The sequence below is a fragment of the Corvus kubaryi genome, unplaced genomic scaffold, assembly GCF_017639235.1.
Source record: "Corvus kubaryi isolate FWS band 111438036 unplaced genomic scaffold, C.kubaryi_AGA036_p1.0 37334, whole genome shotgun sequence".
Lineage (NCBI taxonomy): Eukaryota > Metazoa > Chordata > Aves > Passeriformes > Corvidae > Corvus > Corvus kubaryi.
The window spans coordinates 26152330-26171788 of record NW_024581108.1 but is presented as its reverse complement, the minus strand read 5'-3'; the positions used below and the strand labels follow the sequence as shown (position 1 = coordinate 26171788).

Here is a 19459-nt window from a genome sequence, read left to right as displayed (position 1 = left end):
AAGGACATGGAGTGACAGGACAAGGGGAAATGGCTTCTAAAACTGACAGAGGGCAGAGTTAGATTGGATATTAGGAAGAAATTCTTCCCTGTGAGGGTGGTGAGGCCCTGGCACAGGTTGCCCAGAGAAGCTGTGGCTGCCCCATCCCTGAAGTCTTCAAGGCCAGGCTGGAGGGGGCTTGGAGCAGCCTGGTCTAGTGGAAGGTTCCCATCAATGCCCTTGTCATTGTCTGTGAACACTCAGATTTGTATACATAGTTAGCTCCTCTTCTTTCATCTTGTAATAACCATTATTTTATAAGTCCATGACATGATATTTTGGATACCACCCAGATATGTGTGCTCTGAAGGTAAAAAGTGAACTGGATTGCTTTCTTACAGGTTAATCCATATCTTCATTCAGCTACTGTGCCTTGTATTTTAGTTTTTCATTAGGAAATCGACTCATCAGTGCTCTTCAGTGGTGATCAACAAAGTATAAAATGGTACTTTAGAAGTGATACATTTTCATGCTAGCTAGTTTTAATCATTAACTGTGTACACTTGACTAAAATGTTAAGAGGTACTGTATATTTTGCAGCTTGGGTGCACGGGGACCCCAGGAAAGTGATTTATCCAACTGACAGCTATGGGCAGTTCTGTGGTCAGAAAAATACCCTCAATAAGTGAGTATTAAATCCATTCACATACCTTTATTACTCGTGCACTGTGAATAAGATGCGACGTTCCAATTCTCTCTGTCGAAGAGACAGTGACACTCTTACTGTATTTATTCCAAATAAAGTTCAGAAATATATTAGTTTCTCAGTGCAAATCCAGATCCAAATTATTACTGTAATGCAGTTGTTTGTGTCATTTAGAGAATATTTTATAAGGTATCAATATAACTTGAAGATTGTGTGAGCAGTTGCGTAGAAAGTGACTAGCTGGCACAGCTTCTAACTGCCAAAGTTTGGGTAATTAATAACCTGTTGAGTAATTCTTCATCCACCTTGGGATAAGAGTAGTCCTAAGGCATTGTAGCCTGGTTTATAGTTTTTCTCAACATGCACCAAATAACAGAAAAGTCCGTAGTGAAAGGCTCTTGGTTTTTTTCTGGTGCTTATCCGGTGCCAGTAGAGAGAAGGCTGAGTAGTCTGGGAGATGGGCAACTGTAACCACACCCTCCTTGGATAAACAGGAGATAAATAGAGCCAAATGGCTCTATTTACTTACCTCTGTTTTCCAGTCTTTTTAGATTTTGAATTGTAAGAGTTAAATTAATTAGTTGATACCAACAGAGCACTTACACATGAAAATAGCTGCTCAGGGAAGAAAGATGTTGCATCAATATTTTCTCTGAAAATCTTATGTGGTTTATGAAACAGAATTTTTAAAAAGGTTTGCTTTTTCACTCACCTTCTTCCTTTCAAAAGGTAAGTTTTAGGCACCCTTGTCGTGCCCTTGTCATTCTCAAGAAGCTGGATGTTACGCTAGTTTTTCATAACAACTCTTTGCATCTTCTTTCTTTCCCCATTTTGTTTTCTGTGGAAAAAAAATGATGAAGCCACTGTCCAAAGGCAGTTCAGAAGGGGAGGAGCAGGAAACTGAGACTGGAACAGAAGCAGAGCTAGGACTACATATCTTCTCAAGTTTTTTTTACAGAGGAAACAGGCTAGTGCAAGAAAACCTGTTCCACTCTTTGACTGTCCTTCACAGCAATTGTTGAGAGTCAAACTTCCTGAAGAGGAAAAACAAGGAGAAAAAGTTGTAGTGATGTGTGTTCCCCTCACTACACCCCTTCTCTGCTCCCTGCTTTGCTGCCAATTTGTCCTTGTCCCCTCTGTCGCCAGTAGGAAGTAGTGGACAAATGGCTTTTGGAGTCTCAGACACGTAGCTTCAATATCCTGTGTGATGTGGACCCAGGTGCTTCTTTCTGATTCTTACCATTCACTCCCATTCCCTCTTTCTCTTTGTTACTTGAGTCTTCTCTTCAGTTATTTCTTACACTGTGGTTTTTGGTTTGTATTTACAAATGACCCTCCCTATATAGGATTGCTGGAGAATAGTACAGCTAGTGAGACTGCACTTTGGCATTTATTTGGTACATTGAGGAGATTCTTATAAAAATACAAACCAGAAGGCACATAATACAACCTACTGGAAAAGTGAGAGTGTTTATGCCAGTAGGCCAGCACACCCCTCTGAATGAGTCCCTCTAGTCCCTGGAGTTGGGCTGTGGATGTACTCGTGAGGCTTTCGTCAATACCATTGTTTTTCAGATTCCCTGAAAGTAAGCAGTGTGAAAGGCTAACCCAGTACTATCATTTTCCAAAGTCCCCAAGGGTTTATTCTGAGACATTTTTCTTGGAAAGTAATCACAGTCTTCATGTTTTGAATCTTGTCCTTGTAACAAGTATTTTCAACAATCTCACTGAGGAGTAGAAAAGACAACCTAGAAACCAAACCAACACTCACAGCTTATGCAAAAACCCATTTGAACTCCAGTGAATGCTGTGCAGTCAAATAAATTCTTTTCGTATTGCCATGAAAGTCTCTGTTAAATCTCTTCATGTCTTCTTGTAATCTGTCCGTTAGTTGCCGTGTAATCTCTAAACTTGTTTTTGCCTTCTACAGAGCATAATGTACTAATGGAATACAACACAGTTTCGTTATACAGAATACAGACCTAATTCTCGGTGGCTGTTTTCATGTGTTGTGTATATGTTTAAACTTTCTTTTCTGCTGTCAATACCAGCAAGTGGGCTAAGAAAAAGAAAAAGACTTCATTAATGGTTTTGAGCAGCTCACAGATCATAAATACCATCAAGAAACTATTGAAGAATGATTATGTTTCAGTCCAAAATTGTGTTCTACTAATTTGAAGAAATAGCAGCTAATGGTATTTAATTGGTTTTGCCAGGATGCATCTTTTCTTAAACAGTGCATAGCAGAATATACTTCAGTGAAAACAAGTTAACCTTGTAAAATGTCAGGCAGTTGAGTTAATTCCAGTCTTAAAGGGAGCTTGAATGTGCAGTGGTGCTGTTTAATGGCTTTGAAGGCATAGCCATTTTCAGCAATTGGTGGGAGTCACGTGCTGGTGGGAAAGCAGAGGATATGTCCTGGACTGGGGGATACAATGAGAAGTAGAAGCAGGACTGGTATTGAAGCAGGACAGATAGAAGAGGGGCAGCCTTGTTAGCCCAAGCACCCTATTACTGCCATCCTGCTCACAAGACAGAGCTCCCACTGTGCTGCATTGCCATGGTGAAGGACAGTGGGGGCTCATACACTGCTTTGTGGGGTCTCTTCACAGAAGCGTAGAATAGCCTGAGTTGGAAGGGATCTTAAAGCTCATCTCGTTCCAACCCTCATGCCATGGCCAGGGACACCTTCCACTAGACCAGGTTGCTCTGCTCAACCTGATCTTGAACACTTCCAGGGATAGGGCAGCCACAGCTGCTCTGGACAACCTGTGCCAGGGCCTCAGCACCCTCACAGCCGAGAATTTCTTCCCACTATCCCATCTATACCTACTCTCTGTCAGTGGGAAGCCATTCCCCCTTGTCCTGTCACTCCAGGCCCTTGTAAATAGCCCCTCCATGTTTTTTTGTAGTCTCTCTTCAGGTACCAGAGAGCTACAGTTAGGTCACCCCTGAAGCCTTCTCTTCTCCAGGATGAACAATCCCAGTTCTCTCAGCCATTCCTCATGGGAGAGGTGGTCCATCTCTCTGATAACTTGGTGGCCCTTCCTAGTCCATAGGTGGGCATATGCACCATTATTCCTTACAGGGACACTGCATAACCCTGACTAGCTGGCTTTGAAGTCTTGTTTGAAAAGGGCAGGACTACTGCCATATTATCTTCACTAGAGCTGTCTGATAATTTCGTGACATAGTGAAGATTAGCAGCACATTTTGCTGTCTTCCAGACCCAAGTCTTTAAATCAAGAGATCTTGGGGTCCTCAGTTTCCAACAAATCCAGACTGAAGTGACAGCTACCACAAGGCCCCAAGTTCGAGTAGATGTCAAGTATGTGGGACTGACAGATTGACCCTTATTTATATCAAAGGGGATCTTGTCAGTGGTATTAGTAGATGCTATTATCATTCTGTTTTCTGGGCAACTGCTTTTGGTTTCCAGGCATAAAAAGCTTTTAATTGATTTTGGTGCCACCTTCTGATCAATAAAAATGAGGCAGCTTTTACAGTGAAGCATTTGCTGATGGTGAGTTTGCGTGCAGTGCATACACAGAATATTTGTGGCACAGTGACTATGGTGTTTTTGCAGGGTTATTTTACAGACCTCACCCTTTCAAGGCAGGACTACAGATACATGGATTATTTCAGCTTAAAATCTTGCTGCCAAAAAAAGCTTGTCAAAATTAGCGTTCTTTAGAACAAATACTTCTGGTTTCATAGATGTCTTAATGTGAAACATTCAGGGTCTGCTTGGGATTTTTTTTGGTCTTATGTTTGCAGTATGGATGTTCACAGTAGTAGAATTAAATATCAATGTATGCTATAAGTTTTGGAATGGTAGGATGTATAAGCACCGATATTTATGATGATAATTATCTTATATCCAATTCCATAGGAACAAGACCATTTTGTTTTACTTCAACATTCTGAAGTGTGCCAGCCCCGTTGTGTTAATAAACCTACAGTGCCCTACAACACAGGTAAGCGAAAATGTAGAGATAAAATACTTTCCCTGCACCCTAGTCATGGTGCTTAAAAATGAGACATCTATTTGTTTGGATTTAAAAATTGTTGCTCATGTCCTTCAGAATATAACATGATTGTTTTATAGATGACTTGTAGTACACACTCTGTGTAGCCTGTGAGAGTCAGAAAAATGAAATTGAAATGCACAAGATTGTGTATTTTGGATAAGAGTAGACAAAAAAAGTCTGCTGACTTGAGTACAGCAATTTGTTACTTATGAATTCATCGCAGGCAACTATCCAGTAGTATTCAGTGCATGCAGAAAATATTGATTGATACCTAAGATTTTCAAAGCTAGACATGTTCAAGAAACTGCACAGTGCCAGTGACAGGAGTATCTGGGTGTGGTTGGAGCCTATAGCACTTTCAAAAGCAAAGATTTTGAAAGCTGCTTCTTGCCTTATGCCATAATTTGTACTCCCTTTCTTCTGCTGTGACTCCTCATGAAGTTGTGAAATAAACCCAGTCACTGTATTTGTGTGGGTTAAAATTAACCTCCTAATCTTTCTTACAAGACCGTTTTCCTGACCATAAAACATGGAAATCTCCAACAAGAAAGAGCAAGAACCATCTTAACACTGGCTAGTTGCTTTCAGAATGAAAACTTGCTCCATCAGCTGCAGATTGCTTCAAGAATCTGTCCACATGCAGACACTGACACTCTTACCCTGCAGTCTTTAGACTCTCTTACTAGAATAATTCAGTCTGTTCAGAAATACAAGGTCATTGTGTGGGATTTGACTGGTGCGGTGGCCAAGTTGGCGATGGCCATGAATCAAATAGGGTGAAATACTTGTTGAAGAAGAGTTTTTGGGAGCAGTGTAATTATTTTGTTGATTTTCAAATATGCAACAAGTCCAAAACTAAGAATGTTTTTGAATGCTGTTTGTTACTGTGGATGGTTAAATTCCTGGTCTTTTTGGAAAATGCTGAAGAAATGTTTGTTTGATAATTCGTCTTTTGAACTGCAAACAGGGTCCTTCATACCTGTCCTATCCATATAAATAGCAGGAGAAAAAAGCCCCAAGAACTAACATGAGAAGAGCTTCAGTTCTCGAATAAGACTGGATTTGCGAACTGTTATTACAGTCCATTGGATCCATAGGCAGCACATTTCACTGCCTGTTTCATAGATAGGAAACAGTTCATATTAAAGTGTGTACTTTAACATTAGTCACCTGTTGTCCCAACAAGGACAAAACTCTTCTTTCTTTGTTCTTTGGCCTGTGGGTAGTCTGTAGGACTGAAATACTCATCTAGAAAGACCCTCTTGCAGCATCTGCCCTGTACTAAGGATTAGTACAAGATCTTTTCCCAAAATTCCTTTAGGTGAATTACATATGGCGGAATGCCCTTGACATGAAAGACCATTTTGTGCATGATGTCTCTCTGGTACTGGGACAGCAGAGCTTTGCAAAGGGTGTTTGGATGCTACAGCTTTGGAAACAAACTGCCTTCTAGAAAAGGCTGAAACTTGCTGTGAAGATGGAATTCAAACCACCTCACAGTCTTTAATGCTGAGGAGTCAGAATGTCTATCCACTTCTGTGATTCCAGTGAGCAGCAGAGCAGAGTCTGTTTATTGAGGCAGCCACTTCTCCATATCCTAAATCTAAATCACAACTTCTGAGTGGATGCATTCAATAAACCCCAGTCATCACCTGATTTCTCACAGAAATCCAGCTTATAATGGCTGTACCTTGAGTCATGGGAACTTCATTCTTGACATGTGCATCCCCTGGCTTTGTAACTAGGGGAGAGCCATTCTTAGTCAGCAGTTAAAAGTCACTTTTGAGTGATTTACACCTAACTGACTTGACAATATTTGTAGAGATGTATTTGACTGAAGAGGTTGTGTAGAAGGGTGGAATAACATTACCTAAGACTTTTGATTTTATTGAGACTTTCTTTAAAGAAAGTTCTCCTTACACATGTAATAGAAAGGAATTGCATGTATCCTGTGAAAGTAGCTGTCACACCACCTTGCTCATATACACTGCTGCTGATAGGTGTAGAGAAGGACCTGACAGGTTTTTTCTTGCTGTCCAAAAAAATAAATAATACTCTTTTCAGCAGACTGAAAGCTCTTCTTATCTACCAGAATGTGTAGAACCTAAGAAGATACAGAGAGGGGCTTGGTATGCCAGATATGAGGAGAATGCACTTTGAAAGTGTTTTCTATCAAAGAATTCTAGAAATATTCATTTAGGGAATCAAAAGGACAACATATGTCCCTTTCTAAATCCTGCAGTAAATATTACTGAAGGCAGTGGGATTTTCCTTGCTTTTTCATTACACCAACTTTCCTTACCCTTCTCTACCCAGAGTGTATCTTTACTTACTTTTTTCTTTCTTGCAGCTTTGTGTCTCAAAGTGCCCAGACAGGTTTGCAACCTACATTGATGTTCAGGCTTCCTACAGATATAGACCAGATCAGTGGAATTACTTCAGGCAGTTCTGCAAACCTGGTTTTAACAATCCTCGCAAGGTGTGTATGTATCAGTAGATGATAAGGTACATTTTTTCTTCAAGCAGTATGTAATATGCATGATTTTATTGAGCTGCATCAAAGATTCGAATTATTCTGTTTTCAGCATATAAGGAGATGTCCCATTTATGGCATTTGACAGTTGTTTAATCCGGGGTGAAGGTCTTGAATGCACACTAAAGCTCCCACTCTTCAAATGATTGCTGTTTGCTTAATAGACTATCTGCAGCTACTCGTGTAGTTGCAGTACTGTGGCAAGCAGTATCCTTTAGTACTTAGGTACCCCACAGCAGTAGAGTGGAGTGTCTCAAACCAATTCTTAAGGCTCCTAAATCATCTATAGCTACTTAGAAAGCTAAGAAAATTAATCTATCCTTCATGTAATTGATTTTGCATTCAAATGTACTGTATTGCTTCTCCCATCTTTAAAATGCCTTGAAATTCAGCTATATTAATTGGGTTAAATTCTTACTTTTCTTTGAGAGAAAAGGTGAAGGGCAGGCAAGGAACAATTGCCCAGTCAGTTCCAGCTTAGATGCTGATCCAAAGGTCTTTTCTTTTGTCAATAGAAAAGAAGAATAGTCTTTTCCCAAATCACAATGACAATTTGGATTCTCACTTAGATATAAATGTATCTTGCAGCTCCACCAGTGAAATTTAGGGAGGAGGCTACAAAGCCCAGTTTGGGGCATTCCCTCAGACTGGGTGAGAAACAAAAAACAGTAGTTACACTGCTATGTATTCAGCATTCCTATTTTTCCCCTTTTTAGTCTGTTGCTCAAGTCCTACGTGATGAAGATTGTCCTTCGATGATCATTCCAAGCAGGCCTTGTGAGTGGTTCTACTTCTTACACACATCTTAGCAGATTGTGAGCATTCATATTAAAGCACAACTCCAGTCTGAAATATGTTTTGTGGCAACATTGCTCGGAGCTGTCTGTTATCTGACATTGACATCCATTCAGTTTTAAAGTATAAATCAATTCAATTTAAATGTATAAATATTTATTAATATTTTTTCTGACAGTCATCTGGGAACATTCAGAGTGTGATCAGGTCAAGCTGAGCTCTTTCTTGCTCTTGAATCATCACTGATAGCAAAAGCTCTTCAGCTTAAATTGTGCCTTCCAAAATGAGAACAAGCAATGACATTGGCATAAAGAAAATGCTACCAATGTTGGAAGGATCATATGGCCAGCTGTTCAAGTTCAAATGATACTTCAGCTCAGTTACAATGCAGCTCTCTTTTCAGTGCAATGCTGGCTACGCAGGGCATACAGAGGAATTAAGGGGATACAGAGAATTAAGGGTGTCACTATGGTCGGCAAGTGTTTCTGAGTAGATTACCACTGATCTCAGAGGTCATCTCAGCTGCACAAGTGTAGTACTGACACAGAATCTTACAGAAATAAGAAATTGCTGTTTATTTTTGCCATACTTTAAAGTAGGGATCATGTAAACCAGGAACAGGTCATTAAAAGGAGAAAATATGGATTAATTTTTAAAACAGAGTATGAATTTGTATGAAAACTGAAGTACTGACCCAAAACACATAAAATAATTTGCAAAGAAGCTCTTACATTCTTTTAGACTACATCAAGGGGCAAAGATTACAGAGGGAGGAAAAGATATGTTAAGATATGTTGCTTAATCATTTAGTCAGAATAATTGCTGGGGGAGATACACCAGACTGAATATTGAACCCTGGCATCGGTATTTATTGGAATCTGGTAAGGAAAGCACTGAATGGTTATATGAAGTACAGCTGTGAAGGAGGACTCACCTGCTCTTCTCTTTGGAATGAAACCAAGGATGTTTTGCAGCAAAGAACAGGGCAGCATAAATGAGTACGCAAACATCTCTCCTTTTCTCACTTTTTTATAATCTCCTTCTCCCTCTCTCTAACCAGTAGTTTCTTTCTTTTTTCCATTGCTTCATCTCCAAGAGTATCTAGTGATAGTGACTGGAGCTCATCTGGCATATAAGGAAACTGACACTTGCTGTTATGTATTGTTTTGGGTGCTAGTATGATTTGTGACCAGTGAAGCTGAATCTGTCCCTGGGGGCTGGTCTGATTATTACCATAAAATGGTAATTTTATATTATATATATATATTATATATATATATAATATAATATTTTATATATATATAATATTATATATTATATATATATAATATTATATATATATAATATTATATTATATATATATTATATAATAATTTGAGAAGCTGCAGTTTTTATAAGCTGCCCAGATGCTGACAGAGAGTAAGTTCCACATGTATTACAAATTCTTAAACGCCTACATATAGTGCTGTTGTTATTTGGTAGGACCTAGAACCTCTAGATGAAATCTATGATCCCACCCTGCCTGAGCTTAGACAAAAATGCCCCAGAGCATAAAAACCATAATCTTGAATGTAATGGTTCTTCCAAGCTCTGTCAAAGTCAACATATTGTTAGATAATCAGTTGAAAAACAATTGACTGTGAATCTGTAATTATTTAAATATTTTACAAAACACACATGATAAAAGCGGAGCTTGACATGAAATGTAATATGCAGGCTTTGTTTTGATATTTTGAATAGTTTTGAAGAGATGCTTCCCAGACTTCTCCACAAAGAATGGTGTGTTGACCGTGGCAAATCAGACTACATTCAAAGATGGAAGAGGGAAAACGAGAAATGTAACTGATCTCAGGGAAGCTGCAAAGTAGGTTTTACCCTTCTTCAGTGTTTGTTGAATTCTGAGATTGTGCAATAATTTAGTAATGGAAAAATAATCAGAATCTGTTGTAGCAAATGACTGAGGTTACCCAAGCAAGACTTGGTAGTAAATGGTCTCTCTGTGCCTGAGCACTTCCAAAGTTCCATCAAGGAAATCCAGCACTGTGGTGTGCAGAAAAGAGCCAAAAGTGCGAAAAGTTTTAGTCTGATTGTCTCAGTCATTTGTTGAAATGATTCTTGTTTTTCTTAGCAAAAATTAGTTTTGCTAGGAGGGTTTAATGAGGTTCAAGATGCAATCCTCATGCTGCAGGACTCAGGCCAGCCAGTAGTGGCCTTGGCTATCCTGTTACGTGACGACCTTTCCACTATCATGGGCTGGCCTAGTACTTTGGGCATCTCACCTCATCAGAGTGGTCCTGCTTTTGGCAAAAAGTAATTAATGTATTGGGCTATTCTTCAGAAAACAATTATATGGGCAAGCACTCTGCAGGATAGGAAAACAGTTCCATGAAGTTGCTTCACTGACCTGCTTTCTGGTTCTGTGCTATTAGCAGTTCTAGATTACAAGTGTTTGTCCCTTGGTACATTGCAGATATTGATAGTATACACTTGTCTTGTGACATAATAAGCAATTCTGACAATAAAGCCTTTTTAATAAATTTTTTTTCAGGACTGATAGAGACATTCTTATGCAGTTTTTTTCTTTGCTCTAAATGTGATTGATGTTGGCTCAGTGACAGAACTGGAGCTAAAAAATTGTAATATACTCTTATCGCTAGCAAAGATATTTCAAATTCTTTCACTGATCCTATTTGTTGTCTAAATAAATTCTCCTTTTCTTTTTCTGAAGCAACCTTTTCTTTGATTTGTCTTTTCTCAGTGGCATCAATAATGTCCTGGATGCAAGATCAGTTGGAATGAAAATTTTTGAAGACTATGCCATTTCTTGGTATTGGATTTTAATGTAAGGGGTTTTTTTGGTATTTTTAGTGTTTCCAAACTCTTTTTGGAGTGTGCAGGGAATAAAAACATAGATCATGTATGTGTTTGGTACAAGTCCTACTTAAAAACTCAAGGAGGAACTGTAATTTTCTTTTATCGCATGATAGTAAGGTTGTTATGGTTCTGTGCGTGAGGTAAGGATAGTACAGCATACATACACAGAGTGTCAGTTGATCTGGAATAGCTTTTTAATGTCCTGCCAGACAGAAAATTAGATGGTGCTGTGTTCCTTTGCAGGACCCATGTGTGTGGTAATTCCAAAACTGAAAAATCTTAATTAAGTGACTTTCAAGCCAGTCGCAGTGTCACTAGTATATATATATAAAACAGATAGTTTCTAAATTTGTGCAAGAAATATACAGTTAAATCCATTCAAATCCCAAAGGCCAATATAAATCCACAAATCCAATGCAGCAGGCATCAAGAACCAAAATTACTGAACAGTATTAACCTTATATTGTAATTGATATTCATTAATCACCACTTAATTAAAATGCAGCACTGAAACAGAAGAAGTAGCTACTTTGCTGAAGCGAATATGTAAGTATTTGTGAATTCTTGGCCCATTAATATTGGTTTTAATGGCCCAGGGTGTTGATCTTTTTAAACAGGAGCAGAAGTCGTCTCCAGGTGAGAACCTGTAACATGCACATGTTAAGCATACTACATTAGTCAATCCTGAATGCAAATCCATGACTATTAATACATACGTTAGATAATAATTTGGAGATTTAGTCAGTTCAGAAACGCAAGTTGTCAGCTTTTAAAGGTATTCAGTCACTGGTGGAAAGACAGCTTTCTCATAGTCTGATACTCTGCTCACAATGTTTAGTGGCAGGAGACTGACAGATACTCAGCACGCTTGGGTCTCTCTGTCTCTTACTGAAACCAGGCTTATGGTACAGATTCTTTCAAAGGAGATACCACTGAACACATAGGACAGGGAACTGACAATCTTTTTGAACAGCAATTCTAAATATTGAAGCAAGTTTCCACATTTCAAATACGATATTTTTTTTGTAAGGAAGCGTTGCTACTTTAAAGTAGTTGGATAGAATTTTCTTCTCACTTTTCACCAAATGATAGCATAGATCAAATTATTTCTGGACAAATATATTTAAGTTCCAGAATTTGGGTGATGACAGTGAAGGCTTAACAGTGAAGGGAGGCTGGATTAAAATTTAAATACGGAATTGCTGTAGTCTTTTTAGCATACCCCAAAAGAACTACGGCTTCAAGCCTCAGTTTAAGGGAACTAGTCTGTTGAAGACAGTTGCTACTGTGTACTCAGTTTTGGTGTTACTAGGACTCACATATAGCTGAAGATAACTTTAGATAAAGATAATTTACTGCTTTCAAGATGGAACTCCAAAACAACAACTTTTCTTGAGGAATACATCCTGAATTTCAGTAAGTCATTCAGACAGAGAAAGTACATCAGGTTAGGAAGCCTTTAAAGGGGTAGGACTTAAGGCAAGCTTACAAAAGGTTTAACTAAATAAGCTGATGTTATTTTTGTATTGTCCTTCTGCACATCTGGCTTAGTTTGCCCAAAACATCTGCTTTTGATTTTTTATGATCAGGCTGTCCCATTTTTTAGCTTTGGTTATTGGCTAAATAAGCTGGGAACATTCAGAAGAAAAGTTACTGAGCACAGGCAAGAAGGGGGTTTAAATTTTTTTGAGTCTGTACTAATAAAAAATTCTGATGTAACACCTACTAAAAATAGTGAGACATTAAATGTTCTTTGAAGCACCTGAGCTGGATATTTGTTTGATGGGATTAATATTCATTTTGCTTTATTCATAATGGTTTAGAAAGCCTTATGGAGTAAAAAAGCCTTTTGCAGTAATTTTTTCCTTTCTGACTTGCTTTCTAGGAGTGAAATGAAAACAAATATATTATTATATTATATTATATTATATTATATTATATTAATGAAGAGAAGGCACTGTAGATGTCTTTCCTAGGAGCTCCATAGAAAGGCTTTTAACAGTTTCTTTCCATGCATCGTAATGCCCTGATCATTTCCTCTTCTGATTAGTAGAAGCGGTGATGAGTAGAAATTATGTCCTACTAACCTCTTCATGGTTTTCCTCCTAAATTTAATTCTTTTTTCTTTCTAGGAAGCTCCTAGAATGTTGTTTACTAACATTGTTTCTTTGCAAGCAGGGATTTTCAGTGGAGGACTTAAACCAGCAACTTCCCCACACATAGGTATTCCTCCTATTTAACTTTTTGTACTGTAGATTAGACCATGGCCTGAAAAAGACAGTGAGTTTTTCAGCTGGTGTAAGGGACAAAAAAGGCATTATATTAATCCCATTCAATCAGCCTGAGAACCTAGTGCACATAAACATTTCAGGCTCTGCCCTGTGAGATCATCATATATAAGCCGTTTGTTTGTAATGGCAGATAACAGCTATGAGAATGTATTTCATAATGAAGATTTTGAAATACATTTTTAAAAATCATTCTCTTACGTGAGATGAAGTGACCCTCATTTGGAGTAACAGGAAAGTGAATAGATTCTCACACTTGTTTTCCCTGTGTTTCTGTTTCTTCACTTTCTAGTGGGCTGTTCATTGCAATGATGCTGAGTCTGCTCTTTCTTGTGCTATTGAGGTTCACAGCTGGGGTTCTCTTCTGGATTTTCATCTTTGGTGTGATTGGAATTATAGGTTATGGTAGGTGTAATTTTCTAGCCTCTGAGACTATTTTTTCTTATTGCTTAAGTTTGGGCAAGGAAAAACAGTAGTTACTTCAATTAAATGCTACAATTGGGTGAATTAATGCCTAGTTTTAGCCACAGTTAAGTGAGGACATAAACGGCAGCAAAATATAGTAAGAATCCAGCTGTGCTGATACTTAGCAGTGGATGTAGTAACCTGCATTATCTATGCACAGTATGCTTAGTCTGTGATCACCTGTACTGGTATTTCTTTCTCATATATGTGATATCATGACTGACTAGTCTCATAGTGATGCATTTTTGGGTTTTGCTTACCTGACAGGCTTATACAAAAGCAAAACACTTGGCTTGTAAGATTTTTTTTTAAATTTGTCTTTGCATTCTTCAGACACACTCCTGTTATATTGATTGTTTTTTAAAAGGCATCTGGCATTGTTACTGGGAGTATGATCATCTTAAAGGAATACCTGGATCTGACCTCACTGTTTATGATATTGGATTCCAGACAGACTTCAAAGTGTACCTGCAACTGAGGCAAACATGGTTAGCATTTAGTAAGTGCCCTTTAAATTTGGTATCTGTTAATGGATATTCAGGAAAATCAATCAGTGTCTTGATACACTTTCTGCCTTGGTAAATCTCCTCCTCTACACATGTTGCTCAGAGAAGAAAGCAGAATTCCCTTCCTTTGTATTGTGTAAAAATGTGCTTTTTTCAAGGAGACTACTATATTTGTAAAGGGAAATAATGCAATTACACTAGTGGTAAGAGTGAAAAAAAATCTTTTGTTATTAGCATTCTACTTCCTGTGTGTTCAGTCTTCATCATGGGGAAAGCAGAAGGTGATAATTAAGTTAGTGATGGTGAAGTTGCATAAGGAAGGGTACTTTTCTCTCAGATTATTTTTCCCCCCTATTTGAGAGCCCCAGAAATGACATTAATAAGTCACATTAATAACTGCACTTCCTTGTATCTTAGAACCATAAAATATGCTGAGTTGGAAGTGGCCCTTCAGGATCATCAAGTCCAGTTCCTAGCCCTGCACAGGACACCCCAACAATCCCACCTTGTGCCTGAGAGTATTGTCCAAACGTTCCTTGAGCTCTGGCAGCCTCAGAGCCATGATCATTCCCTGGGGAGCCTGTTCAGTGCCTGACTCTGGGGGAAGAACCTTCTCCTGATCTCCCACCTAAACCCCCCTGACCCAGCTCCAGCTGTTCCCTCGAGTCCTGTCACTGGTCACAAGAATGAAGAGATCAGTACCTGCCCATCTACTTCCCCTTGTGAGGATATTGAAGACCACAGTGAGGTCTCCCGTCAGTTTACATTCATGTCACTGAATTTTCTTGGAGTCTGATCTAAGACTGTGGAATGAACTGTAGCAAATTTCGTGACCTTTATTTTCAGAAATGCTCCATTGCCTTCTCTTACAAGGACAGTGTATTTTAAACAAAATCCTACTGGAACAAGACAGCCTGCAGCATACACATTCCTCCCCAATAAAGGAGGGGCAGAAGAGAGAAGAAATACCTGTCAAATATTACTTGCACTCCTGTTTCTGCTCTATTAGAAGACATGCAGACTCTTAACTGGTGATGAATGGGTCATAACCGAAAACACTGCCTCTCCCTATTGGTAGCTAAATTATTAGAACAGTAGTTTGCTGCTTAAATCTCGTTTATCTTCTTTGTGCCTTTGTTCACCTCTGTGTTGGATCATTGAGCTTATGAGGCATCTTCTATATATTGTTGGGGCAGAGCTTTTTGGTGTGCTCTCCCTAGAGAATATTAGGACTGTATTATGGTTTTTTTTCTTGTGACTCTTCAAGCTCTTCCCCTGCCTGATTCTTAGCAGCCAGTATATAGTTTATCTAGAGTTTAGTGTCACTTTCACATGAATAAATTGAGGTACTCAGCAATTAAATTGCTTTTCCAGAATCACCCAGCAAAGTAAATCGTTATATATCCTTGAAGAAAACATAGAGTCCTAGTCTAGAACTCACCATGTACTGATGTTGCTTGCCTTTTTCTTAATGTTTCAGACAAGTACATTAACCTAAGAGCCAAGCTGGAATGAGACCAACTTTAAAGAAACCTGTTTGTATATTCCTTCTTGGGAAAATGGGATTGAAATGTGTTTAATAAAAACTTCGTTCTGAACAAGGTCTATGGCTCTGAGCACCACAGTAGTCACTTGCCACCTGCAGTTCTGTTGCCAAGGGTAATACTTGGGACTGCAATTCAGCATCATCTGTGACTATTGGGTCTGATACTCTGAGACTGTGTCTAAGCTGTGGGACCTAAAGCCAAATCTCATGTTCCTTTGCAAACCTTAATATAAGTTTTGGGATTCTTAAGGGTACTGTCCCTTCTGTCTTTCTCTCCCTCCACAGAACTTCTTGGTTTCAGCTGGAGGAGACAGGTCCTGCTGCATACAACAACCTGCCCCTACTGGGCTGGTTTAAGTGTTGTCTAATGATCTGAAGCACCAAAAATAAACGGGTATGTCTCAGAGTCACAGGATGTGTGCTTCAGGCATTAAAGACTCCGTCTTCTCTAGATGAAGTTCACAGAATTTTCTTACTTTCTACCACAGAAGTAGGTGTTGAACCAACACAAATAGGAATCAGACAGAAGCAGACTCTACTGACATCAGAGTTACGATTTAAATACTGCTTATAACTAAGAGCTCTCAGCTCTCTAATATCAGAGCATGATTCCAGCAGCAGAACTGGAAAGTGAAAGTAGTTTGTCCAGAACTGTCCTTACTCTCTCTTTTTTTTTTTTTAAACTCAAATGAGTTGAAAGGAGCTCATGCCGGGTTAATACTCAAACAAACCTATTGATTTTGGTACATCGAAATTTTAGAACAATATAGATCTGAAAAATGCACTCTCCATGAAAAACTTGACTCTTCATCTCCTATTTTTTATTATCTAAATACTACAAATGAACAACAGTATAGTATGAACAAATGCTTGTAGTACGAGCAAAATGCTTTTTAATGAAAAGTAGAATATGTAACGGATGAACTGTATCTAAGGCTAGATACCGCAGTTACATTGAAGTAAATTTTTATCTTTGTCTGAGAATTATATGTTCTATTTTTCTGTTAAAAATATAAATGCTAATATCAGGGTTGTACACATTCTGACTGACTCTCTGCATACAGAATTTTTTTACAATTGGACTTAGAAACCTATGAAATGGGATTAAGTTTGGCAGGTGCAGTTGGAGAAAGAACTGCTCAAGCAGAGAATTTTACAGAGTTCATGAACAATGGTTCAAATTACAAGGAAAAAAATTACAGAGGCAGCATATTGGTTTGGTTCTTGATAATTTCTTTATTTGTTTCTTTACAGTGATAATACTTTGTGGTGTTGAGGTCATTATCATACTGATGCTGATCTTCCTAAGAAATCGGATCCGGATTGCTATTGCACTGTTGAAGGAAGGTAGTAGGTACGTTTGCCTGATTTTAATATATGTTGAATTTTGTTAAATGATCCCTAGAGTACACTCTTCTTGAGCTCCGTCTTGCACTACCAAGAGCAGAAAGTTGGGGATTAAAATACAACACTGCATTTGTTAAACCAAGCAGGTAATATAAGGAATGCCAGTTACCTCTTAATGAGGTTGTGCTTAAAAGAGCTTTCTCTTTTAAGTAAGGTATTTCTTATCTCTCCACTTCTTGCCTTAAGAATACATACACTGTTGATGTTACCATATATCCTCAGTGCAAGAAGGTGTCTCAGCAGAAAAGCTAAGTGTGGTATACTGTTAACAGGAGCTTGGGACCTATAAGTGCCAACTTCACTCTATCGTTGGATTGTCTCTGGAGTCATATACTAGTGGTAGAGGATTGGTGTTGTTTTGGCTGTGGCTTCTATTTAGGAAAGACTAGGAGATTCTACTGGCTTCAATCAAACTTCTGTGTGGATAGGCATAAACCTGCAGAGAGAAAAGGAGACTTCTGTGACCAGACATTGTAAGAGGGTGCAGTCTAAGGTATTTCTTTTCAGCTCTCAGTAAAGAAGAAAGCAGAGCAGGATATGAGAGTTGAAGGCCTAAGGGGCCTCTTCATTGTGTGTTTCCTGAAATCTGCATAGGCTTTGTTCACAGTGGTTCCTGTTTTACAGAGTGTGAACACTTAGGTTTTTTGGTTTGTTTTTTTTTTTTTCCTTATGGGAATATTACAAAAGATAAATGGATTTAAAACTGACTGACTTACATCAGGCCCTTGGATTTCATTGCAAATAGGCTACAGTCTCATAGGCCGTGAAAGCAAGGCTCTCTTCTTAGAGGACATAGAGTTAGCTCTGAGTTCGTCCATATGCACTTGCTTGTGGTTTTCTGCCATCTCTGTTGACATTGTGGTTCCTGGGAATCAGGATTTGGGATTTTTGTGATGGGATTAAGAAATACTGAAGTTCTGCATTTAGCCAGGTATCTATTTCCTGTCTTATGCTACTGTGCAATTAGAGCATAGCAATTAATTTAGGCAGCACTAAATTATACTCTTTAATTCCTGTTCATTAAAATCCAGGAACACTTTTAACATTCTTCGAAACCTTTGTTCACAAGCTTGACAGGTGGAAGGATTTTAGAAAGTTCATAAACTTCTTCCTGAGTAGTCACTTGAAGATGAACTTTTTGCTCTCATGCGTAACGGGCGAGATGAAACACTGTATGTAATTACCGTAAACCTAACAGACCATGCCCTGTATTTAGGTAGATGAAAAGTAAGGTGCTAATGACTGGAAATAAAATTATGTTTTTCAGTACCTTTTAGCTACATTTTCAAAAATATTACAGTTATAATGCCAGTAATTGACTTGAAATCCATAGTTAGAAACAACAGTTGTTAATCAGTTTGTTGGAATAATAGGTCATGGTCTTAGTGGTAACTAAGAGGCCTACCAATAATTGCTGAACACAGCTTTTTTTTTGTTGTGATTATTTGTGATTATTTCTCAGACAGCATAAGGCTGTGTCCTCCTGTCTGACTCGTAATGGACTTTTTTGTCCTGGACTCAAGACAAGAATCGATGTTTTGCTCATAACCTCTGCATTGCAGAGTTTCCTTGCATTCCCCCCAGCATTTACTACTTTGCCCTTAGAAACTGACTAAATTCTTCTCCTTTTGCATTCTGGGAACTGCATCCTATAAAACCAATAGCATAAGAAGTGCCATAAGTCATAGGAAATAGTACTAGACAAAAAGGCTTGTGTTAAGCTTACAGAACCACAGAAAATTTAGAATACCAGGAAGACGTAGCTTACAGGCATGTAAAGAGAGCCAACCTGTAAGCTTCAGTGAACAAAGCACGTACTCTCTGAATTCCCATCCAGTGAGACACCCAGCTGGCGGTGTTCACTTGCAGGATAGCAGCAGCCAGTTTACCAAGAGGGGTGGTATCAACTCCCACTTACAGAGAAGGAGCCCCTGGCATAGTGGGAACTGGCATGCTCAAGTTCCTGCTAGTCACTAGTCACATTCTAGCCACAAGGATTAGCAGTAGAATATCAGTCTACATACTCCTTGATATTAAAAGAAGGTGTATAAGCTGTCAACAGAAAAAGGCAATTACTCGTTTTGCCTGCCAGTAGTCCAAGGTGAGCACCTCTTATCTATGGCACATGCAAGGAAAGTCACATAGTCGCAGGAAGGTGTAAGTCTGTCCTGGCATTGCAAAGACAAGTTGACTATCTCTGCCCCCAAATAGCTAGCACTTAAGACAGGAAAGTTGCTGGGAACAGAGTTGTCAAATACAAAATAGAACAAGGTAGTTTCAGGTCTGTAGGAGTGAAGGAAGAACGCAGGATGAGCAGAGTGGGATAAGG

The 19459-nt window shown here is 38.7% G+C and overlaps 1 protein-coding gene across 5 annotated transcripts in view; it reads left to right on the top strand.

Moving 5' to 3' along the window:
• Nucleotides 1-19459, top strand: part of SLC44A5 (solute carrier family 44 member 5) — a 72098-nt gene that overhangs the window by 35558 nt on the left and 17081 nt on the right. For 4 of the 5 annotated variants that reach the window (XM_042031026.1, XM_042031025.1, XM_042031021.1 and 1 more), the window contains exons 4-12: nucleotides 580-664; nucleotides 4578-4662; nucleotides 7067-7195; nucleotides 7966-8026; nucleotides 9785-9908; nucleotides 10803-10886; nucleotides 13499-13611; nucleotides 14039-14170; nucleotides 16978-17077. In XM_042031026.1, coding sequence (XP_041886960.1) covers nucleotides 580-664; nucleotides 4578-4662; nucleotides 7067-7195; nucleotides 7966-8026; nucleotides 9785-9908; nucleotides 10803-10886; nucleotides 13499-13611; nucleotides 14039-14170; nucleotides 16978-17077 — 913 coding nt within the window. The remainder of the gene's footprint in view (nucleotides 1-579; nucleotides 665-4577; nucleotides 4663-7066; nucleotides 7196-7965; nucleotides 8027-9784; nucleotides 9909-10802; nucleotides 10887-13498; nucleotides 13612-14038; nucleotides 14171-16977; nucleotides 17078-19459) is intronic. The other variant, XM_042031022.1, reaches the window with a different exon arrangement.